Source organism: Eschrichtius robustus, chromosome 16, assembly GCF_028021215.1.
Source record: "Eschrichtius robustus isolate mEscRob2 chromosome 16, mEscRob2.pri, whole genome shotgun sequence".
Classification (NCBI taxonomy): domain Eukaryota; kingdom Metazoa; phylum Chordata; class Mammalia; order Artiodactyla; family Eschrichtiidae; genus Eschrichtius; species Eschrichtius robustus.
Genome location: NC_090839.1, coordinates 69,441,239 through 69,466,348, shown reverse-complemented (window position 1 = coordinate 69,466,348; position 25,110 = coordinate 69,441,239). Strand labels below are relative to the sequence as shown.

General features: G+C 44.2%; 1 protein-coding gene across 7 annotated transcripts; it reads left to right on the top strand.

Annotated features, from left to right (window-relative positions):
* The first annotated feature begins 2,396 nt into the window (after positions 1–2,396).
* On the top strand, positions 2,397–23,450 carry COQ7 (coenzyme Q7, hydroxylase). 7 transcript variants are annotated; one of them, XR_011070246.1, is made up of 8 exons: positions 2,397–2,514; positions 7,710–7,888; positions 9,062–9,176; positions 10,048–10,184; positions 10,861–10,929; positions 11,348–11,426; positions 15,560–15,644; positions 21,525–23,450. XR_011070246.1 is itself a non-coding variant. In XM_068523839.1 (7 exons), exons 1-6 carry the CDS (start codon positions 2,442–2,444, stop codon positions 11,423–11,425), a joined length of 651 nt encoding a protein of 216 aa, XP_068379940.1. In that variant the 5' UTR covers positions 2,397–2,441; the 3' UTR covers position 11,426; positions 15,560–15,749. The 7 variants fall into 7 exon arrangements, 5 of the variants coding, with proteins under 5 accessions (XP_068379940.1, XP_068379939.1, XP_068379943.1 ...); XR_011070245.1 differs by lacking the exon at positions 21,525–23,450 and adding an exon at positions 15,904–17,429; XM_068523839.1 differs by lacking the exon at positions 21,525–23,450 and having other exon boundaries at positions 15,560–15,749.
* The last annotated feature ends 1,660 nt before the right edge of the window (positions 23,451–25,110 follow it).

Genomic DNA, 25,110 nt, shown 5'->3' with positions numbered 1-25,110 from the left:
TAAAAGCTTTTGCACAGCAAAGGAAACCATAAACAAGATGAAAAGACAACCCTCAGGATGGGAGAAAATATTTGCAAATGGAATAACGGACAAAGGATTAATCTCCAAAATATACAAACAGCTCATGGAGCTCAATATCAAAACAAACAATCCAATTAAAAAATGGGCAGGGCTTCCCTGGTGGCGCAGTGGTTGAGAATCTGCCTGCCAATGCAGGGGACACGGGTTCGAGCCCTGGTCTGGGAAGATCCCACATGCCACGGAGCAACTAGGCCCGTGAGCTACAACTACTGAGCCTGTGCGTCTGGAGCCTGTGCCCCGCAACAAGAGAGGTCGCGACAGTGAAAGGCCCGCGCACCGCGATGAAGAGTGGCCCCCGCTTGCCGCAACTAGAGAAAGCCCTCGCACAGAAATGAAGACCCAACACAGCCAAAAATAAATAAATAAAATTAAAAAAAAAAATGGGCAGAAGACCTAAAAAGACATTTCACCAAAAAAGACATACAGATGGCCAAAAGGCACATGAAAAGATGCTCAACATCACTAATCATTAGAGAAATGCAAATCAAAACTACAATGAGGTATCACCTCACACCAGTCAGAATGGCCATTATCAAAAAATCTAGAAATAATAAATACTAGAGAGGGTGTGGTGAAAAGGGAACCTTCCTGCACTGTTGGTGGGGATGTAAGTTGATACAACCACTATGGAGAACAGTATGGAGGTTCCTTAAAAAAACTAAAAATAGAACTACCATATGACCCAGCAATCCCACTATTGAGCATGTACCCTGAGAAAACCATAAATCCAAAAGAGACATGTACCACAATGTTCATTGCAGCACTATTTACAATAGCCAGGACATGGAAGTAATCTAAATGTCCATCAACAGATGAATGGATAAAGATGTGGCACATATATTACTCAGCCATAAAAAGAAACAAAATTGAGTTATTTGTAGTGAGGTAGATGGACCTAGAGTCTGTCATACAGAGTGAAGTAAGTTAGAAAGAAAAACAAATACCGTATGCTAACGCATATGTATGGAATTAAAAAAAAAATGGTAGTGATGAACCTAGTGGCAGGGCAGGAATAAAGACACAGACATAGAGAATGGACTTGAGGACGGGGGGCTGGGGGAGGGGGAAGCTGGGGTGAAGTGAGAGTAGCGTCGACACATATACACTTCCAAACGTAAGATAGCTAGTGGGAAGCAGCCGCATAGCACAGGGAGATCAGCTCAGTGCTTTGCGACGACCTAGAGGGGTGGAATAGGGAGGGTGGGAGGGAGGGGATATGGGGATATATGTATGCATATGGCTGATTCACTTTGTTGTACAACAGAAATTAACACAGCATTGTGAAGCAATTATACTGCAATAAAGAGGTGTATATATTTAAAAAAAGATGTATAATCCAAGGGTGTAAAGTAAAAAATGAAAGCCCCCTTCTCACTATCCCAACCCCTTGAAGTTACCATTATTAAACGTTTTACTGTACATCCTTTCAGGTAGGCACCTTTGATTTTTTGCCCTCATATACATTACACATTCGAAAAATTATTTCTGTTCCATAGATCCCTAGAAGTAGGATTGTTGTATCAGTGGATATGCATTTTTTAAAGTGTCCAAATTTTTTTTTCTTAAGACTTTATTTTTTTTACAGTAGTTTTAGGTTCACAGCAAAATTGAGGAAGGTACAGAGATTTCCCATATACCCCCTGCCTCCACACATGCACCGACTCCCCCACCAGAGTGATACATTTGTTACAATTGATGAGTCTACATTGACAGATTGGATATAGACTTAAACGTAAGAAACATGTTGCTAAATCTTCCCTTCCCAACCCTCCCCTTAAGAAACCAATTTGCGCCAATGTACGTTCTCACTAACAGTAAAGTGGAAATAATAATAGCAATAATCCATGTTCTCTGTAGAAAACCTAAAAATAGAGAAAAGGAGTAGGAAGAAATTTAGTATGTCAACCCCAATACCTAGAGATAACACTAATGACCATGTGGTGAATTTCAGAATGTAATTTCTACTATTTTAAAGTGGTTACAAATAGAGAAGAATCTCCTATATTGGTAAAGCATAAAATACAATGGCTATGCCAGTAAACAATTCCTTCATGGTCCTCTTTCCCGGGAACTGAGGTGAGTAATCTTTACCCCGTCGGGATCTTTGAAAGAACAATTTAGCATTCTCATCTCCATGGCAACCCTTTACCCGGTCGGTCTCCTGAGTGATTGATAGTGATCGCATCCAATAGAATCTTTTCATTTGACGTTTCCAACCAATCGAGTGGAAGCAGGTGGCCCAGGGCGTTTCCACCGAGGCAAGAGCATGTCGTATCTGCCTTACGTCGGCCGTGCGTCATCAGTCTGCGCGAAGGGCACGTTTGCTCCGTTCAGGGAGTGGTTCCCCTGTTGGCGCAGCAATGAGTTGTGCCCGGGCGGCGGCGGCTTGTTGCCTGTGGCAGCTGCGCACGGGCGCCCCGAGGTCCCTCTCAGGTAAAGGGGGAGCATGATCGTGGCCCCGACCCGTGCCGGCGAGCCAGGGAATTTTCTCCTGAGGCTTGGGTCGGAGAGGTCACGGGGGAGACGTTCACTACGTCACAGGGCTGCGACGGAGCGCGACTGAGCGGCTGGAAAAGCGGGGCTAGGCCAGTAGTGCGCCGCGGGTCCGCCGGGCGGGAAGTGGGGTGGTTTTCCGCAGTAACCGTCTGGAGCGCCGGTTCCGGGTCGGCGCATTGGGGATGACCTGATTGCGCACCTGTTATGTGACGTCACTGCAGGTGTGGTCGGCGTTCCGGACTGAGGACAGTTGGCGACCTTAAAAGTTTAGTGTCTCGGGGGGGTGGGGGGGGTGTCCTCCTTGTAGCCTTTGCTCAGGGCCTCGTAGGTAGTCCTACGACCAGCAGCGTCCGCTTGCCCCCGACACACCCACCCCTCACCCCGGAGCTTGTTAGAAACGCGGATTCTCAGGTCCCTCCCCTGACCTACTGGATCGCTACGTCTGTATTTTAACAAGACCTTCGAATGATTCGTGTGCATTTGCAAGTTTGAGAGGCACCAGGGTATTGGAAGGAGCATCGAATTGGGAGTAGGGAGACTTGGGCTTGGATCCTGGCTCCTCCTTTCCTCATTTCATCCGAGCTGCCTCAGAAAATTGTGAGGTCATTTTCTCAAAGTTAAATCATTCGTGTACCACCTTCACGACTTTTGCCTTATAGCAATACCACTTGTATTTTGATTACTAAAGGTTTTCTTTTTTTCCTAAACCGTGTCCCATTTTTAAATTAAGTAATTTCACGGAAACTAGATCCTTATGGTAAACGGAAAACCAGTATCGCCTGTCCCAAGAAAAGTAATCATAAAAGGTAAATACGCTGAAAACAAGAAGTTATTGTATTAGATACTGTTGCCTACCAAGGCTTGAACCCAAGATCGTCTTTCTTTCTGGTAAGAAAGGGAGGTTAGCAAGTGTTAGGAAGATGTTTAAGATGCGTCAGCTGTAAACTGAGACAATCTCCTTGATGAAGACAAAAGAGTTGGAAGAGAATAACTCTTGCTAAAAACCCCATGGGTGTTATTTAATGCATGTTCATAGCCACTTAAGGTCTTCCCATAAACCACATGAAATCTCCTAGGTACCATCATAGGTATGTGTTTCACATTTTGGGAAAACATGAATATAAAATGATGCATTTGAGAGCTTCTAACACTGGGCCTCAATTTTATTATTTCTCAATTTTATTTTAAAGTGTGTGACAATGCAGGCAAAACTCAGAGGACTGTTGAACATGATTTTTAATGCTCCTTAGTTGAGCCAATACCAGAATAAGAATCATTCTTTTAGACTTAAAGAGTTACTTTGCTTCCTGTATCTCATTTTACCTTCATGATAACTCAGTAAGAAAGGTTTTATTATTGCGTGTTTTCCCTTAAAAAGGAAATAACCTGATCATTCCCAATTTTATATGTAAGAAATGGCAATTCTGAATTGTCTAAGGTCTCTGTTAGAGACAGAGTACGTATTTTCTGGCTCTAGCTCTGTGCCCCATCTGTGATCCATACTGTACTTTTTTTTCCCTTTTCCATTATGGTTTATTACAGGATATTGAATATAGTTCCTTGTGCTATATAGTAGGACCTTGTTGTTTATTTTATATATAGTAGTTTGTATATGCTAATCCAAAACTCCTAATTTATCCCTCCACCACCCCCTTTCCCCTTTGGTCACCATAAGTTTGTTTTCTATGTCTGTGAGTCTGTTTCTTAAATAAGTTCATTTGTTAATTTCTTAATAAGTTCACATTTTAGATTCCACATATAAGTGATATCATATGGTATTTGTCTTTCTCTGTCTTACATCACTTAGTATGATAATCTCTAGGTCCATCCATGTTGCTACAAATGGCATTATTTCACTCTTTTTTATGGCTGAAGAGTATTCCATTGTGTGTGTGTGTGTGTGTGTGTGTGTGTGTGTGTGTGTGTAGGTAGGTAGACCACATCTTCTTTATCCATTCATCTGTCGATGGGCATTTAGGTTGCTTCCATGTCTTGGCAATTGTAAATAGTGCTTCTGTGACCATTGGGGTGCATGTATCTTTTCGAATTAGAGTTTTGTCCAGATATATGCCCAGGAGTGGGATTGCTGGATCATATGGCAACTCTGTTTTTAGTTTTTTGAGGAACCTCCGTATTGTTCTCCCTAGTGGCCACACCAGTTTACATTCCTACCAACAGTGTAGGAGGGTTCCCTTTTCTCCACACCCTCTCCAGCATTTGTTATTTGTAGACTTTTTAATGGCCATTCTGACGGGTGTGAGGTGGTACCTCATTGTAGTTTTGATTTGCATTTTTCTAATAAGCAATGTTGAGCATCTTTTCATGTGTCTGTTGGCCATCTGTTTGTCTTCTTTGGAGAAATGTCTGTTTAAGTCTTCTGCCCATTTTTTGATTGGGTTGTTTGTTTTTTTGTTACTGAGTTGTATGAGCTGTTTGTATATTTTGGAAATTAAGCCCTTGTTGGTTGCATCGTTTGCAAATATTTTCTCCCAGTCCGCAGGTTGTCTTTTCACTTTGTTTGTGGTTTCCTTTGCTGTGCAAAAGCTTATAAGTTTGATTAGGTCCCATTGTTTATTTTTGCTTTTATTTCTATTGCCTTGGGAGACTGACCTACGAAAACATTGGTGTGATTTATGTCTGAGAATGTTTTGCCTATGTTCTCTTCTAGGAGTTTTATGGTGTCATGTCTTAATATTTAAGTTTTTAAGCCAGTTTGAGTTGGTTTTTGTGTATGGTGTGAGGGTGTGTTCTAACTGCATTGATATACATTTGGCTGTCCAGCTTTCCCAACACCACTTGCTGAAGAGACTGTCTTTTCTCCATTGTATATTAATTGGCAAAGATTAATTGGCCGTAGATGTGTGGGTTTATTTCTGGGCTCTCTATTCTATTCCATTGATCCATATGTCTGTTTTTGTGCCAATACAACACTGTTTTGATTACTGTAGCCTTGTAATATTGTCTGAAGTCTGGGAGGGTTATGCCACCAGCTTTGTTCTTTTTCCTCAGGATTGCTTTGGCAATTCTGGGTCGTTTATGGTTCCATATAAATTTTAGGATTATTCGTTCTAGATCTGTGAAAATTGTCGTGGGTAATTTGATAGGGATCACATTAAGTCTGTAGATTGTTCTGGGTAGTTTGGCCATTTAAATAATATTAATTTTTCCAATCCAAGAGTATCTATCCCATACTTTTTAAAGACACCTTGCAGAGATTATGAAAAGATAGAAATAGCAAATATTACAATACCCCACCCTCCACACATACTCCCAAAAAGCATTGATTAGGTGCCTGAATCTGGATGAGTGTTGCAGTGCTAGGGAAAATTCAAGTATGTTTTTAATAGAAATATAATTCTACCCATCAGAAGTCAGCTGTGCGTTTGAACTCACGCTCATCCTATGCACTCAGCCCCTTGCTATTTCTCAGTAAATGGTTTCTTAAAAATGAGTATTGAGGGATTTCCCAGTGGTCCAATGGTTAGGACTTGGCGCTTTCACTGCCGAGGGCCTGGGTTCAATCCCTGGTCGGGGAACTAAGATCCCGCAAGCCATGGGGAGAGGCCAAAAAAAAAAGAGTATTGAGTAGTCTTTAAAGTTCTTTCCCATTAACACATTTCTGGGTGGGAGTAACAAAATGAAAGAACAAGCAAACAAGATTACTTTAAAAAATAGAGTCATCTCATCGTTTTCAATTTTAATTTTGGGGCCCCATCTTTCTATAAGGAGGCCAGACCGATGGAAGCACCAGTCCTTGGACTTGGAGGCAAAAACTTGAGACAAGTTACCTTGACTTTGTCAAATGTCTCAAATTGTTCTCCACATAAGAACGTGGCCACGGACCACAGTGACCCACTGTCTGATGGCACAGATCTGAGTGGTACCTTACACCTGGCAGAACTTGGACTCCATCCAGTTTCTTGAGTCAAATATGCTCGGTGAGATGGAGCAGGTTATATGGAAGACTGGATTAAAGCTGGGTCACCATGCTTCGGACCCCTAATATCCCCTGCTCCTTTGTTTAGAGTTAGTCATTTAAAATCCCCTGCCTGAAAAGTTCAAATGCAGAACCCCCTCAAATTTCATCAGGCCTACCCCATCACTGTGTCCAAAGCACTCAAGCCTTTTTTAATGGGAAAAAAAACCAAAACTATAGATGTATCCAAAATGAAACTTTCTGCACATTGTGTGGGTGTTCAAGTTAGCCTAAATGAAAAGAAGTATCTATTAAACACACAGTAGTCATACATAAGAGCCTTGAAACACATCTCAAGATGATATCAATACAGGTCAAAGTTCACATTACAAACTAAATGGTCTCTCTGAGTCTGTATTTCCACATCTGCAAAATGGGTTGATAACACCTTATACATCTAAACATGTTACAAAACTCTTCTCTGAGGGGAGAGAACTTTGGGAATGCCCTAATGTAAGCCTCAGAGATTACAGTCAAGGTGTTACTGTTTGGAGGTTTTTTTAAAAGACAAAATCTAACCTATCCTGAAGAATTTACATTTTGAAAGCAAGAAGAGTTCAGTTGAATTAAGTACAGTAATGAGATGAAACCTAAGCTCTAAGGCTAAATTCTCAAAGTCAGATGCCCACGGGTGCGGATATTTTTAAGAGAAATTAAATCTACAGTTCCGTCACCTTGGCTGCTGAGAGGATTTGTGCACAGAAGTTTTCAAAACCATCAGTGGCCCCCTCCCAGAGATCAACTGGGGAGGAGCGTCCATGCTTTGGAGAGCTCCCTAGGGGGTCTGTGCAGCCAGGGTTGGGAAGGAGCAAGCCGGGATGTGTGGGTGAACTGGAGAACCGTGCCCATCTAGAGGCGGCTACCGTGTTAACTGCCTGGTGAGAAGACAGGATCAGTATTTCTAGATCATCATACACTTGGATTGAAGCCAGAGTCCAGATCTTTAGTTAAAATCTTCCATGTTTTAAATGTTGGTAACTAATTTACTTTAAAAAACAAAAACCATTGCAGGTTAAACAGAATACACCTGTGGGCGTACCCAACCTCTGGGGAGCTTATTTGTGACCTTCGCTCTAAGGTGCCTCTTTCTTCTGTCTATGAAGGAAACGTCTCAGTTTTACCCGAGAGTAATGGAGAATAAACACTTGCGTTGCAGCTTATGGAAGAAGAATCAGTGTCAGATTTTGCAGTTCGGGAATGACCTTAGACAGTATCAGTCGGGCAGCTGTGGATCGAATAATCCGGGTGGATCATGCAGGTGAATATGGAGCGAACCGCATCTACGCAGGGCAGATGGCCGTCCTGGGTCGGACGAGCGTCGGGCCAGTCATTCAGGTGGGCGCCTCTTTATCTCTGAGTAATGAACCGCATTGGGTCATGCCTTCTCAAGGGAGATACTGTTGTCCCCAGGCAAGCAAGAATTGGTTGTGCGGGTGGGGGTGGAGGAGTAAAAAGCATATTATTCTTTTTTTATCAAGCACATACATTTAGTACATAAACACGTATAGTATATCTGTAGTGTTAAAATGTCTTGTGGGGGGCGGTGCGGGCAATAAAAAAGGGCTGAGAGTCATAGCGTTAAGTAAAAGCGCCAGTTGTGAGACGTTGTGGTCCCGCCCGTAGTGGCGGCCAGTGGAGATATTTTATATTTTATACTGAGAGGCAGACGGACGGGCCTGGGCTTTATAGTCACACAGACCAAGGTTCACATTCCAGCTCTCTCCCAGTGTGACCTGGGGGAAGTCACGTGACCTCTCCATTTCCGTATCTGCAAAATGAGCTGATAACAAACACCTCATTAGGTTTTGGTGAAGAATAAATGAGCTGGTGTAGAGCGGCTGATACCATGCCTGGCATGTAATAAGACACTTAGCACATGTTAAATTGCCTGCTCTGAGCCCTTGGGCAAGTTACTTAACCTCTCTGTACCTCACTTTCTTCATCTGTAAAATGAGGATAATAATAGTTTGTCCTTCACAAAGCAGTTGTGCAGATTAAGTTAATTACGTATGTAAAGCTATTTGACAGCGCTTGGCTGTAGGACATACTCTTAAAGTGTTAGCTCTTATAATCATTCTCCCTTTTTTCTTTGATGTAAATGATACTTACATTTCTGGCTGTCTGAAAGGAACTTATATAAAAGGTAATATTCTGCCCTTCTAATTTTGAAATGGGCTAAACATCTCATTTCTTTTGGGTGTGCACTCTTGTCCTTGAATAGGCGCATTGTGGGTCTGAGGAGCTTCTTCTGGCACCATGGTTCGGGATCCGCTTGTCTGGAATTAAGATAACAGATGCTTCTCTTGGTTTGCTGTCACTCTCTTCTCCGTAGTCTGATGTTTAGGGGTTTTCTTCGATGATTCAGGGGGACTGGGAGAAATAGCAGTTCTCATCATTTTCCCCATTTTGCTTCCTTTACCCCACATGGGCAGGGCATTAGTTTCCTTGGTGTATAGCAGGCGGTCTCTGTGGAATGCTTGCATGTCTTTGTTTTTATGTTTCTTACAGAAAATGTGGGATCAAGAAAAGGACCACTTGAAAAAGTTCAATGAGTTGATGGTTGCATTCAGGGTGCGGCCAACCATTCTGATGCCCTTTTGGAATGTGGTGGGCTTTGCACTGGGTATGTGTCTGTCCAGAAGAGCCTATGTGAGCTTAGGGATTTGGGATGATTGAATCATTAAATAACCACTTCTACAATTCTTGCTGTGTCCTCTTACAACCTTTTAATTTACTTAATATTTTTCTGAAGTTAAATTGACTTTTTTTTGCTTACACTTATTTAAGATAGAATCTTAAAATCAGTACTTTTATAAATAGAAGGTACAGTGAAAATAAATACAATAGAGAGGAAAAAAGCTAGAGCAATTCAGTTGTAGCCAGATGATGTTCCCTGATGAACGTTCTAAACCTGAGATCTGCTCACTCCTAAAAAGGGAGTCAGGGAATTCCCTGGGGGTCCAGTGGTTAGGACTTGGTGCTTTCACTGCCGAGAGCCTGGGTTCAATCCCTGGTCGGGGAACTAAGATCCCACAAGCCACGAGGCATGGCCAAAAAGAGAAGGGTGGCGGGGGGAATGTGGTATAGAGGAACCCAAAACACACTCACCCTCAGTGAAGACTCGTCCTGCCATAATTGGAAGGTTAGAAAAAGCATTGAAAAAAGGACATTCTTACTATGTGATTCAGGGTTTAACACTGTGATCTGGTACCACCGAAAACCATGGTGTTCAAGGGTGGCAAATTGCTCCTGAGGATGCTTGGCAACATCTAAAGACATTTTTGGTTGTCACAACTGGGGATGCCACTGGCACCTAGTGGGTAAAGGCCAGGGATGCTGCTAAGCAGCCCACAGTGTTCAGGACATTCCCCCACGACAAGGAATTATCCAGCCCCAGAGTCCAGGGCGCCAAGGTGACAAACCCTGACCGCAGCTGATCTCCATCCCCAGTGGTATCAGCCCCATCCTTTGCCTTCTGGATCTGACAATTCCAGGTGCGGGAACTGCCCTGCTTGGGAAGGAGGGCGCAATGGCCTGCACAGTTGCTGTGGAAGAGTCCATAGCACACCACTACAACAACCAGATCCGGATGCTGATGGAGGAGCCTGAAAAATATGAACAGCTTCTTCAGGTATTTGACTGTGCTCTGGAAGGGGCTGCTGGGGGAGAAGGGCAGATATGCAGTTTGGTAAGAGGAACAAAGTAGAGTGTTAGGGAATAGCGATGCCTCAGAAACCTAGGGCAGCACCTCATTTTAAAAGCAAGCAAACTGAGGCAGCTGAAGCCGTGTGCCCTGTCACGTGCTTGGGCAGAGCTGGGACTGAAACCCGTGTTTCCTGAGCCCAGACCTGTATTCTCTCTGTTTCCGGATCATTGATAGATTCTGAGCAAACGCCATGAGTACAAACCCTTCAGATTAAATAAATGAATATCCTCAGAATAATAAATAAATAAATAAATATCCTCAGAAATTTTCTACAGCAAATAAGGGAACTGTTTAATTTTTTTTGAAGCTAAGTCAGTTGCCAACCACCTGTTTCTGTAAATAAAGTTTTGTTGGAACACAGCTGCACCCATCTGTCTACATGTCCATGGCTGCTGTCCCCTCTACGATGGAAGGAAGAGTTGAGTTGTTGTGACAGGAACCTTACAGCCCAAAAAGCTTGAAGTACTGACTCTGGCCCTTTGTAGGAAAAGTTTGCCTACCTGTGTCTTAGATGATAATATGAGGCTTTAGCCTCCAAAATAAGTCAGAACATCAGGGAGCTGGTAGGCTGACTTGCTTCCATTTCTTTTTCCTTAATCAGGTGATAAGGAAATTTCGGGATGAAGAGCTTGAGCACCATGACATAGGCCTCGAACACGACGCAGAACTGGTGGGGACCCCCGTTTATTTACTGTTTGCTTGTGGTGGCACCTTATTTGGAAGGATGAGGGATGGGAAGGTTTCTGTTCCCAGAAAGATACAAAGTGGCTGTCAGACAAAGAGAACTAATACATTGCTTGACAGAAAGCCAGCAAATGCCTTGCTCCCAGCTGGGAATCTTATTTCTTGCTTCTCTTCCTTATCCTTTTACCCAGCACTTTCTCCCTTTCAAATGTTTTGGCTGCAGCAGAGGCATTCCAATCTTTTGAATAGGTTTTTTTTTTTCCCCAATTAAAATAAATTGTTTCTTAGATCTTATTACTTATCCAGAGAAGTCCCAACCCTGCCATGCCAGGCCTGTACCTTACAACTGAAGGTGAACGTAGAACAGGTTTCTTTGGTTTGCTTATTGTTGTTGTTTTTAACAGGCTCCAGCGTACGCAGTTCTGAAGAGCGTTATCCAGGCTGGATGCAGCGTGGCAATATATTTATCAGAAAGACTGTAAAGTATGTCCACTTTTCCTTGTGTATAAACGATGATAGTAATTTAACAAGTGACAGTGGCAGAAAAGGAAACGTACAGTTACTGTTCTGTGAATTTGTTAATAAACTGCGAGAGGTTTTTTTGTTAATGAAATTCTCCAGTGTTGATTTTTCTCTGTGCTGCTTTATGGCCATAAGGCTGACAGTTCACCAGGTGTGTTCAGATTACAGCAAATGAAGCTGGTCCTTGTTTGGTCTGTAGTTAATTTTTTCCTAAAGCATTAAGAATGAATCATTAAGAAAGTAACAGAAATCTTCAAGAGAAAAAAAGTGAGTTTACTGGTAACACAAAGTAATTTAAAACACAGTGATGTTTAAGCTTGACCAAGCAAGACTGCTGAGCCCATCAGGTAAGCGGAAGACTGACTGACATTGTTTTTATTGTGAATTGTGGGTTTAGGGCAGGTTACTTCCATCAGAGAATATACTAAATTGTGGATTATTTGTGAAGTTGAATTATAATCATTTCCTTTAGGTCTGTTCCCAAAAGAATGGACCAAAACAGGCTATAATTTTCATACTTTGTTGAAATCTTTTATGATTTTCAAATTGTTAAATAATTTATTTTAAAAACCTAGGTCAGTGGTATTCTTTTCTCTGGCTGCACATTAGAATGTCCTGAAGAGCATTTTAGAATTTTTCAGGTTGTGAAGAAAAAATTCTGACTGAATTAGGGTGGGGCCCAGGATCAGAATGGTTTTGAAAGCTCCCAGGCGATTCTGGGGTGGGTCGGGGCTGGGGACCCCTGGACTAGATTGTCAGCTTCTCGTGGCGAAGAATCACGCCACTGGGTCTTTGCCTCCCACCCCACGCCCTGTGTTTAATCAGTACCTCGTGATGGGCCGACTCGCCGCAGTGGGTCCTGTTTTGAAGGACTGTGACACCGGGATAGCGTGGATTAGTCCTCTACAGCCTCTCTTTTTTCCTAAACCGAGCATGAATTTAATCTTATGTGATCAAGTGAATCAGTCTTCTGATAATAATTAAACATGGGAGAGAAGGGTTGAAGACAACTGAATTCCCAACTCTTGTGCTAGGTTACAAACAGATGTCTGTAGTATAGTTAGTGTAGTTGGTTAACAACTGAAAAGCCAAGTTTCCTACTCAGTTATTGCCTATATCTCCATTATTTTATAAATGTGCATTTTATGTCTTTCCTATAAAGACTATGAGTTTATTGAGGGCTAAACATCTTTTCCGGTTCCTGGTACATAGTAGGTACCCATTTAAGGGGAGGGAGGGACAAAACGTACTTAAGTAGCTACCAAACTGGTAGGAAAATGGCCTCCATGGCTGTTCCTCTTCTCCTCTGGATGTCAGTGCCAGAGGTTCCCAGAGTGCGGTCCGCGGCCCTGTTCTGTCCATCATCTTTCTCTTGGTATCTCATCCTGCCTGTGGCTGACTCCTTCACAGTTGTATCTCCAGTCCAGGTTTCTCATTTTCAAATATCCATCTGCCTACAAGATCCCTCCACTTGGAAGTCAAGAGAGTCCCAAGCTCCACACACCCCAAGCTGAGCTCCCTGCCTCCCCTCCCCCAGTCCTGCTTCCCCAGTGGCCTCCCCATCACAGGGAATGGCAACTCCATCCTTCTGGTCCTCAGGCCAAAAGCTCTACAGTCACCTTTGACACCTGCCTCTATTACAGTCCCATCAACCAGGACATTCTTCAGGCTCTACCAAATCCTCTTCACTGTCTCGGCTGCTGCCACTCAGGTCCCCCCACTCCATCTCTTACCTAGATTATTTTAGAAGCATTCAAACTGTTCTTCCTGCCTTACCCTTGTCCTCCCACAGTCCATTCTCAACCCAGCAGCCAGAATGACCCTTTGAACCGTAAGTCAGATCACAATACGGCTCTGCTTAGAACCTCCCCGTGGCTTTCCCCAGTTACCACAGAACAAAAGTCACAGTCCCTAAAGTGGTTTACAAGACCTACGTGATCTGGCCTTCTCTGACCACCTCCCCTTCCTCAGTCTGCTCTAGTCACGCCGGCCCCCTTCCTATTCCTTGAAATGCCAAGGCATGCTTCTGCCTTGTGGCCTTTGCAATGGCTGTTCCCTCTGCCTGGAATCCTTTCCCCCAGATATCTGCATGGTCAAATCCCTCACCAACTCCTAAGATTTTGTTCAAATGTCACTTTTGAAAGGACCCCTTTTTCAAAATTGCAAACCCCACCCCGCACATGCCTCATCCCCCTTGCTCTGCTCTGCTCTGCACTTTTCCGTCACAGCACTTACTGCCTTCTAGCATGTTATATAATGTACTTGCTATGTTTCTTGTCTGTTTCTCCCTGCAAGAATGTAAGCTCTGTAGGGCAGAAATCTCTGTTTTAATCACTGACACATAACGGGCACTCGATAACTAGTTGTTGATGGGATTGAATGAAGAAATTGCTCTCCCTTACTAGAAGTCATTTTTAGATAACTAGTAATTCAGAACTACTCCTGTGTGCATGTCAGCAAAATTCAGTGGAGATTTATTGAGAAGATGCTGAGCTGGGCCCCTGGCCCCCTGGTCTGTACAAATTGTTTTGCTGTAAAACAAAATCTTTCAGCTAGGTGGTGGGGCCAGGCGTTGGGGGGAAATGCTACCAGGAAACCAAAGGAAGGCCATTCTCTACGTTTCTTGCTGCTAATTTAAAAATTAGAGGCTGGATTTTTGCATGTGAATCCATATGCAAAAGATGAATTTAGAGCTGTACTTCACAGCATATAGAAAAATTAACTCAAAATGGACCACTAAATCTCTAAAGCTCTTAGAAGAAAACATAGGGTAAATCTTTGTGACCTTGGATTAAGCAACAGTTCTCTAGATATGACACCAAAAGCACAGGCAATGAAAGAAAAAAATAAACTGGACTTCATCAAAATAAAAACTTTTGTTTTTGGAAGAACACTATCATGAAAGTGAGAAGACCACCAACAGAACAGGAGAAGATATTTGCAAATCATATATCTGATAAGGGATTTGTATCTAGAATATATAAAGAACTCTTGCAAGTCAACAATAAGACAGATAGCCTAATTAAAAATAGGCAGATGGATATGTCTCCAAAGAAGATACACAAATGGCCAATAAGCCTTTGAAAAAAATGCTCAACATCATTACAGAAAACCACAATGAGATACCACTTTACACCCACTAGGATGGCTACAGTCAAAAAGATGGAAAGTAACAAGTGTTGGTGAGGATGTGGACAAATTGGAGCTCTCATACACTGCTGATGGGAATGTAAAATGGTGCAGCCCCTTTGGAAAATAGTTCGGCATTTCCTCAGACAGTTATATATAGAATTACCATGGTACAGTTAACTCGTCTCCTAGGTATAAACTCAAAAGAAATGAAAACGTGTTCAAATAGGTAATGGTACATGAATATTCACAGTAACATTGTTCATAATAGCCAGAAAGTAGAAACAACCCAAATGTCCATTAGCTGATGAATCAATAAACTAAATGTGGTATATTCATACAATGGAATATTATTCATCCATAAGAAGGAAGGAAGTACTGATACGTGCTGTAACACTGAGGAACCTTAAAAACATGATGTTTGGTTACAAAGTTTAAGTATGGAAGATGAAAATAGTTTTGGAGATGCATGGTGGCCATAGTTATGCAACAATGTGTGCTTAATGCCACTGAACTCTACACATGAAAATGGTAAGACGGTAAATGTTATGTGTATTTTACAGTAATAATTTTTTAAAAACATGCTAAGTGAAGGGATCTGGACACAAAAGGCCATATATTGTATGAGTCCATTTATATGAAATGTCCACAACAGGCAAATCCAGAGACAGAAAATAAACTAGTGGTGGCCTAGGACTGCAAGAGATGGGGGGAATGGGGAGGAACTGCTAACGGATATCGGGTTTCTTTTTGGGGTGATGAATGTTCTAGAATTAGATGGTGGTGATGGACCTGTGAATATACTAAAAACCACTGAAACGTAGGCTTTTAAATGGTGAATTTTATGGTATGAATGGTATGAATCACAGCAATAAAAAAAAATACAGGATTTGTAGTTTTATGCTATATTTGAAAGGAAATTCAGTCCAGTCTGTTGAATGGGAAACAATTTCTTTAACATACAGCCTTCAAGCCAGCAGAGCACGTGGAAGCCTTGACCTTCTGAGGTGCTGGTGCTGTTTCTTGCCTTCCTGTGTCAAAGCTCATTTTGTAAGTATTGCAGTCAGGAGTCTTAGTCCTATGAAGGGACTTTGTACAACCCTTATTAAAAGCCCAGATTTGCTGCTGTTTGCTTGGCATCCCCTTCAGAATTGATGGCTGATATTTTATGCTTCTGAAACCTTCTAGAACAAGGCCAGAGAGATTTTCTGAATCCCCCTTTGATTGTTTTTAATTCCATTACAGCTTGTCCTCGTGTATTAACAAGGTAATCTTGTCTTTCTCTTACTTTACTGCTCTGACCTTTCAGAGGAAATGTGATTTTAAAATTGGGCACCATCCAAAGATCATGCCAGGATGACAAAGGATATTATTCATGCAAGCAGTGCAATTCCAAAGATGGGATCTGAGCTATAGTTCTTTGCATGTTTTTGATTCCCTCTCTACTCAGAAGTGGTCCACAGGGCTTCCCTGGTGGTGTAGTGGTTAAGAATCCACCTGCCAATGCAGGGGACACGGGTTCGAGCCCTGGTTCAGGAAGATCCCACGTGCCGTGGAGCAACAAAGCCCGTGTGCCACAGCTACTGAGCCTGCGCTGTAGAGCCCAGGAGCCACAACTACTGAAGCCCGTGAGCCACAACTACTGAAGCCCGTGAGCCACAACTAGGGAAGCCCACGCGCCTAGAGCCTGTGCTCCGCAACAAGAGAATCTACCGCAGTGAGAAGCCCGCGCACCGCAACGAAGAGTAGCCCCGGCTCGCCGCAACTAGAGAAAGCCCACGCGCAGCAACGAAGGCCCAACGCAGCCAAAAATAAATTAAATTAAATTTTAAAAAAAGAAGTGGCCCACAGACCAATAGCAGTGGTATCACCTGGGAGCATGTTAGAAATGCAGAATTTGGGGCTCCTCCCCAGACCTACCTAATCAGAATCTGCATTTTAACAAGATGTGGTGGTTTTAAAGTATGTCCACAGATTCCTTGATATTCCTCTGTTTGGTGGAGCCTAATTCCCCTTGAGTGTGGGCTGTCCTTAGTGACCTGTTTACAACACACCATGTGGCAGAGATGGTGGAGTGTGACCTCCAAGGCTGCTAAGTCATAAAAGGCCTTTCTCTCTAGGATCTCTCCCTCTTGGGGAAGCCAGCGTTGCCATGTGGTGAGAACACTCAAGCAGTTAATCTGTGGAGAGGGTCACATGGCCAAGAACTGAGGCCCCCTGCCAACAATCATGTTGCGCAACATCTCGGAAGTGAATCCTCAGCCTTGGTCAAGGCTTCAGATGACATAACTGCAGCCAACATCCAGCCTGCAACCTCATGAGAGCCCCAGAGCCAGACCCACCCAGCTGAGTCACTCCTGAGCTCCTGACTCTCAGCAACTATGTTAGATGATAAATGTTCGTTGTTTTCAGCGGCTGGGTTTTGAGGTGATTTGTTATACAGAAATAACCAATACACAACACTTCCAGGTGATTTGGAAGCACATTACAGTTTGAGAAGCACTGAACTAGACCATGAACTCCAGGAAGGTGGAGACCACTTAGGCGTTTCCTTATCTTCAGGGCTTAGTACAGTGCCTGACACTCAGTGAATTTTTGTTGGGCTAAATACAAGGTTAAATTGCCCTGTTTTTAAAAAAATTAAAACTCTTTTTGTAATAAATAGTGGATGTATGCACATGGTGAAATATTCCAAGAGTTAAAGGGTATTTACAGTGACAAGCAAATCTCCCTGTTTGTTGATTACCAGGAAACTGTGACCACTTGCCTTACCTTGTGATTAACTGTATTAGCAATCTGCCACATTCCCTTTTCCCCCTCACTTCCAAAACTAACGCTTGCCTCAAAAACAATATAAACTAAAAAAACAAACAAAACCCCAAAAACCCAACAATATAAACTGCCTGTACATTAAAAAGAAAAAGGAAAAAAAAAAAAGCACCGCTTTCAAACTTATTCCCTAAAAGTAACTACTATTAATAGTCACTGTGTTCATTTCCAGACTCAAAAAATCTATCCATACGTATACAGTTTGGGGTTTGTATTGTTCCCCAAATGGAGTAATACTGGGCATCTTGCTCTGACACGTGCGTTGTCCACTTCGTGACCGATATTGGCCACCTTTCCAAGTCAGTCCCTGCGGATCCACCTCGCCCCGCCGGCTGGCTGCTGCCTTGCCGCAGGGCCACCTCCACCACGCGGCCCTGCGCCAGCGCTACCCACAGGCCCACCTGCACTGTCCTACAGCTGCACCCGGCGGCTCTCACACCGCCCCACCCAGCACTGCTCTCCCGACCCCCGCGCCGCAGAGGAGGAAACGCTAGGTGCTGGACAGGCTCTAACTTAACCACGAAGCCCCTCCGCCTCTTATGTACTCTCGACCCCCAGCGGTGGGCATTTGGGGTTATTAACACAGAATTGGGGGACCTCTAATGCTTCAGGGACCACCTCTGAATACAGTCTCTATGTAATTTCCAGAGGAGGGACCCCTTGGGGTCGTTAACCTTTCTGGAGATCCCAGACTTCTTTGACCATATAATAAAAGCTCTGGACCGTCACCCCTGGGCCTCCTTAAGGTCTCTTGATCCGGGTGATTTGAAGAGAAGAAAACGTGACCTTTCCCAACCGCGAGGAACAAAAGAAACCTTCCCTCAAAATCGCTCTCTCTGGCTCTGCAGGAGCACAAAGCACTATTCTACTGAATATGTTTTCAAAGGTTTAAAAGGCTCCTTTTGCCTTCGGGGACGTGCTTCCTCCCACTCCCGCTCCCGAAATGGCAGCCCGGCAGGCTGTGACTGAATCCCACGGGCCTCTGATCCGGATCGTGTAGGTAGATCTGCCCTCGGGCGCGCCAAGGGCGAGGAAGGTCTCGGGCTTCCCGGCGCCCGCCCGCCGCCATCACCAGGGGGCATCCTCGCGCCGGCGTTCCGAGTCCGCGGCCGGCTGCCGACCCTCCAGGCTCTGCCAGACGTCACGGGGACACGCCCGGCGGGCGAGGCCAGGTCATTGCTAGGAGTGCTGATAATCCGGTCTCCTGATCGCCGCTGTAGGGCGGGAGTGGAATGGCTCGTTCACACACTGCGAGATGCGGCGGGCTCACCTGGCTACTGCTGTCTGCGCCGGCCCACTGACTTTAGCGTCCTTAACTGGGAGGATGCAATTTCTTTTTCAGAAAAGGGAGAGGAAAACACAGGGGAGGTCGATTAGTCTCCCTCTAGGGGTACCACACGATGAAACCGGCTTCAAGCGTCAAGCAGTGTCCAAGGGGTCTCACTGAATGTTTATTCATTAGGTCGTGCTGCTCCCCGGACACGCGCCTTCCTCCCATCCACGTGCTCAGCGCTTTGCCTGATGAAGGCTATTTGCCCTTCTAAACCCCCAGCTCATGGGTGAAGTCATCCCACACCGCATCTCCCATCCCCCATCCCTCAGCTTCTTGCATTTGTATTGCATCCCGTCATTACCTGCTTTCCTACCATCTCTCCAAGCTGGCATCGAGCTTCTCAAAGTCAAGGGCTGTCCCCACACCTGGAGCTTAGCAGGCCCTCAGCAGATGTTTGATAAACTAATCTAAGCTAAAAAATCACGTGCACTCAGAGAATGGAACAAAAGTAATTACAAGTAGTAACAAACGATCCTCCTGATCTCAATATGAACACACCTAAAAACTTCTGGACGTAAGTATGAAGTGGGGAGGGAGGGTCAACCTTGTGAGTGCCCTTCAGCCCTCTTGTCCATCTGCACCCCAAAGCCTGGCAAACATGTAACACATGACCATGTCTCTACTCTTGTCCTTTGAAATGCTTTTTATTCATTGCTGCTGTGTTTTGGTTTTTGAGAATTTCTTTTCATGATGCTTTCTTCCGTTTTGTTGTTGTTGTTGTTGTTAACCTCAGCATTTCCAAGGTTATACAGAATTTCCTACTTGTTAATCCTGGAGTTCTTAACTGGGCATGCACGTCGGAATAAACTCTTGAGATTTAAAAAACAAATCTACAGATTCTCCTGCTTCACCCAGTCCTAGTGAAGCAGAAGCTTCTGGGCTAGGCCTAAGGTATGAATATAATTTAAAAGCTCATACAGGGGCTCTGATGTGCAGCCGTGGTTAAGAATCAACGGTATAATTCCACAAGGACTTTATTTTAAACCTGCCTCCAAATGGACGCTTTTCCCCTGCTTTACATCCTATTTTTCTGGGCTGATTTAAGATTTCCACGCTGTACCACTTCTCCTGCACTGCCTTCTGCTAAGATGTGACTTGTAGTTCCAGTTTTCTCCAGCCCATTCAGTGCCATGACAGCTGGAAACATATTCCAGACCAAGTTGTCTTCATCAGGTGGGAACAATGTCGAACAGCAGTGCTCTCTGTACTGCTGGGCGAGCAGCCTTTGTGCGGTATTTTCCATGCCTAACTTCCAACTGGCTTTATTGAAACAAACAAAAAAATAATTGCATGGAGATGCCACCTGTTGCACTTACTTCCTGTATGTGTCCTTAAATAAGACAACATGGGCATTAAAAAGAATAATTATCTCAGTTATCTGGATGCTTTAAGGTAGCATATTATTCTAAGTACTGTGGAATAAAGGAATTTTAGGATATGAAATTCACACTCCTCTTTTATATTATTTAGAAGAGACACAACACAACATCTCACCTTTGCTTTAATAGGAAGTTGTTAGTTCTGCTAAATGAAAAATCCATAGGGTGTTCTTCAGGTATGGTTTGATCCAGGAGCTCAAACCAAACACTTGGCTTCTCTCTCTCCTCTCTTTGCTTTCCACAGGGTTGATATTAGGCTCATGGTGGCCCCCAAGGCCCTCTTCAAGTATGGCCACATAATTATTGTTATGCAGCATTTCCATACATCACCTCCTAACATTCCTCCATCCAAAAGAAGGATGAGGGTCTTTTCCTCTAGCTTCTGCAGAAGAAAGAGAAAATTTTGTTTTCCCAGAATCCAAAATACAGCCCTCCCCCACCTCTAGCTTCATTTTCCTCCAATCAGATCACATTCCTGGCCCTCAACCTGGCCTGGAGGATTGAGACTAATCTCATTGGCCAGGCCTGGTTACATGGTTGCTCCTGAAGTGGGTGGAGTGGGGACAGCTCCACCCAAGCCACATGGGTCAAGAGTGGGGTAAGGTGGTTCCCCCAAAGGAAGCCAGAGTCCTCTTACCAGAAGGGAGAGCAGATGCTGGGCAGATAAAAAGGCCTGATATCCCCTGAGCCCAGGAAGTCGTGACGGGACAAGACTTGAGTGGATGCAAGTGGGGCAGTGGGTTCCAGATGGGCTGGAAGGCTGAGACCAGGGGGGACATTACTGTAGCCTCCCCTGATGTTGGATGACGACCTGGGTGGGGACTCTGGGATAACAGGCAGCCTAACAAGATGGTCTACACCACCTGGGTCTGAATTCTTGCTCTGCCACTTACCGGGTGTTACCTAACCTCTCTGTGCCTTAATTTCCCCACTTGTAAAAAGATGGCACCAGGGGTGTCATGGATGAACCCTAAAACAATAAGCCAGGTGGAAGGAGCCAATCGCAAAGTCCACATAACGTATGACCCACTTACGTGAAATGTCCAGAATAGGCACATCTATAGAGACAGAGGGTAGATTAGTGATTGCCTGGGGCTGGGAGGAGTTGGGGGATAATGAAAATGTTCTAAAACTGACCATGGTGATAGTTGCACAACTGTGAATATACCAACAGCCATTGAATTGTACACTTTATGTCTGTGAATTCTATGGTATGTGAATTAAACCATGGAGGTTTTTACAGGTAGTATGTGTCAAGTGCTTTGAGCAGTGCCCGGCACTTCTGACTTTCCCAGGTCCCTGGAGCTTCACCATCTTGAGTTCTGAATAATCCCATCATTCACCTCCCTTCCGTTACCCTCTACTGCATGTCCTTCTCTCTCCTGCCAGGATACTGACTGCATAGAAAGCTCCTCTCCAGAAAAGCTGGACTTGTTGGCTAATCGGAAAGGACTCCTGCTGGTCAATTTTATGTGTCCACTTGATTGGGTCTCAGGATGCCCAGACATTTGATCAAACATGATTCTGGGTGTTTCTGTGAGGGTGTTTTTTGTTGAGATTAACATTTGAATCCGTGGACTGAGCGAAGCAGGTGCCCTCCCCAAGGTGGGTGAGCCTCATCCAATCAGCTGAAGGCCTGAATAGAGCGAAAGGCCAACTCTCCTGAATGAAAACTCCTCCTTCCTGGCTGCTGAGCTGGGACGACAACCTTTTCCTGCCTTTGGACTCGAATGGAAACACTGGACCTTCTTGGGTCTGAAGCCACCAACTTCTACACGGGAACCACACCATCGGCTCTCGCAGGTGTCTGACTTGCTGACCGCAGATCCCGGCCCTTGTCTGCCTCCCTCATCACATGAGTCCCTTCCTTTCTCTCTACACTTCCTCTTGGTTCTGCTTCTCTGGAGAACCCTGACTAATACAGAACCTAAAAGAAAGATGAGTCAATGGTGAGTTTCAGGCTGAATGACTAGGAAAACGATCAGAATGTAGGACAGAAATAAGGGAATCAAATCAAGGAAGTGACTGGTTTGGGGAGTCTTTTTCCTTCACAAATACTTATTTAACATCTGCCCTGTGCCAGATAAAGTGCCAGTTGTGGGAGATTAAAAGATCCACCAGTTGCCTAAACTAGAGGCCAAATCCATCCTTGCCTCTGTCTTCAGCCTCAACATGGAATAATTCTTAAGATCTATAATTTCATCTCCTCGAATTTCTCTCAACTCCATTTCCTTGGCAGGTAGAAAGGGCTCTCAGTGAAATCACCATCCCCCACCCTTTAAGAGCCACAACATTTAGTAATGATTTCACTTAAGGTTCAGGAGGACCATGGAAATATTTGAGGTATTTGAAGAGTTACCGTATGTGAAATTAAGAAATAGAAAGTTATTGGTATTGATCAAAGTAAAGGGACATAAAGCATATTTTGCAATTCCAAGCTACTTAAGGTGATAAGGATGTTACTAACAGTGTTAAGTGTTTGTTGGGGGGACGAGATATTGTCCAAAGGAAAATTATCTGCAATTTTTCAATTTAATGCCATTAATTAAAGACCGGCCTAAAGTATAGGAAAGACGGGAGGGGGAGAGAGGACCTCTTCAGACAGGGAGAAAAAGACACCCGTCCTGGGTGGCAGCTAAGGCTGAGAGTCCATTCTCCTGAGAGTCACTTCATACCTCATACTTTATTCCCATCTGAGGGAAGGCGACCTTAAGAAAGCCACACAAAGGGGCTTCCCTGGTGGCGCAGTGGTTAAGAATCCGCCTGCCAACGAAGGGGACACGGGTTCAAGCCCTGGTCTGGGAAGATCCCACACGCTGCGGAGCAGCTAAGCCCGTGCGCCACAACTACTGAGCCTGTGTTCTAGAGCCCGCGAGCCACAACTACTGAAGCCCGTGTGCCACAACTACTGAAGCCCACGCGCCTAGAGCCCGAGCTCCACGACAGAAGGAGCCACCACAATGAGAAGCCCACGCGTTGCAACGAAGAGTAGCCCCCGCTTGCCACAACTAGAGAAAGGCCACGCGCAGCAACGAAGACCCAACTCAGCCAAAAATAAATAAATACAATAAATTTATTTTTAAAAAAAAAGAAAGAAAGCCACACGAAGAAGGGACAGTGTGGACCACCCTCACCTCCTTGGAGTTCCGTACAGCATCATGCTAATCCACCCCTGGAAGCCCAGGGGAGGCGCTCAGACTGTTAAGTCATCTTGGGTGAGGGGGTGGGGGGTTGTCCGTTCTCCACGGCAAGCACCCAATGGCAAGAAGACTTTTCTTCCTCTTCCCCATTTCATTCTTTGTGTTCTGGCTGAACAGAGATGAGGCAAGGAATAAATCACTTTGTAAAAGAGACTCTGCGTTTGGTATTGATTTCTAAGTAGCCTTGAGCAAAGCTGGAGATTATTTGGAAGTTTTATCAGGTTTTCACAAACTCAAAACCATTCCATTTTCTCTGCATTGCCATCACCACCTCTCAAGTAGTGGCCACCATCATCACTTACCTGATGCCACCGTCTCCATGTTGGACACAATGCAGAGGATGTTGTCTCCCTCTACAATGCAACTGGATGTGCCCAAGGGACTATGTTCAGGTCAGTGAAATATAAAAAGAAGTTCTTAGGTGGACTTCCAGGAAAGCCCCTTAGGAATGGAGCAGACAGCTGCAACTGGCTCTTTTTGCCTGTCCCTAACTCTTGCTTCCCGCCTGGGATGTGGACGTGATGGCTGGAACTCCAGCAGCTGTTCTGGACCATGAGGCATTATTGAGGATGAAAGCCCTATGCTAAGGATGGCAACCCAGAAAGATAGAAAAGTTCCAGATCCCTGGTGACCATGATACTGCCACACCATTTCTGGACTGCCCACCTTCTGACCTGAAACTCTTATCGTGTTTAAGCCATTGTTATTTTTGGTGTATCTTAATAGCAGCCAAAAGGTATCAACCTTAATTGATGCTTTTAGTGAATGGCTTCAAGTCTTAGGCAGACTCCATTTTCTCTAGGAGACCTTCTCTGATCTCCCAACCTCTATCTGAATTCCCTTCTATGGGTTCTTGTATGCCCCATGTGTCCTATACCAAAGCCCTTACACATTGCACAGTAATTACCTGTTTGCTTGTCTCCAAGCCCCACCACCCTTTAGCCTACCCAAGACAATGGGCCTTGTCTCTCCTGTTATTACTGTAGTCCTAGCATTAGCACAGCATATGATCCATTGTGGTGCTAGGTACATATCTGTGAATGAATGAATGAATCAGTCAATCAATGTTGACTAAGACAATCTCTGCCCCCCGGAAGTTCACAGTTTAGATTTCTGCTTTAAATGGGATAGATGTGAAGAAATTAATCCAAGATCAAGAAGGCAAACACATGAAAAGATGCTCAACATCACTAATCATTAGAGAAATGCAAATCAAATGAGGTATCACTTCACACCAGTCAGAATGGCCACCATCAAAAAATCTAGAAATAATAAATGCTGGAGAGGGTGTGGAGAAAAGGGAACCCTCCTGCACTGTTGGTGGGAATGTAAGTTGATACAGTCACTATGGAGAACAGTATGGAGGTTCCTTAAAAAACTAAAAATAGAACTACCATGTGACCCAGCAATCCCACTACTGGGCACATACCCTGAGGAAACCATAATTCAAAAGAATCATGTACCACAATGTTCACTGCAGCACTATTTACAATAGCCGGGACATGGAAGCAACCTAAATGTCCATTGACAGATGAATGGATAAAGAAGATGTGGCACATGTATACAATGGACTACTACTCAGCCATAAAAAGAAATGAAATTGAGTTATTTGTAGTGAGGTGGATGGACCTAGAGTCTGTCATACAGAGTGAAGTAAGTCAGAAAGAGAAAAACAAACACCGTATGCTAACGCACATATATGGAATCTAAAAAAAAACGGTACTGATGAACCTACTGACAGGGCAGGAATAAAGACACAGATGTAGAGAACAGAC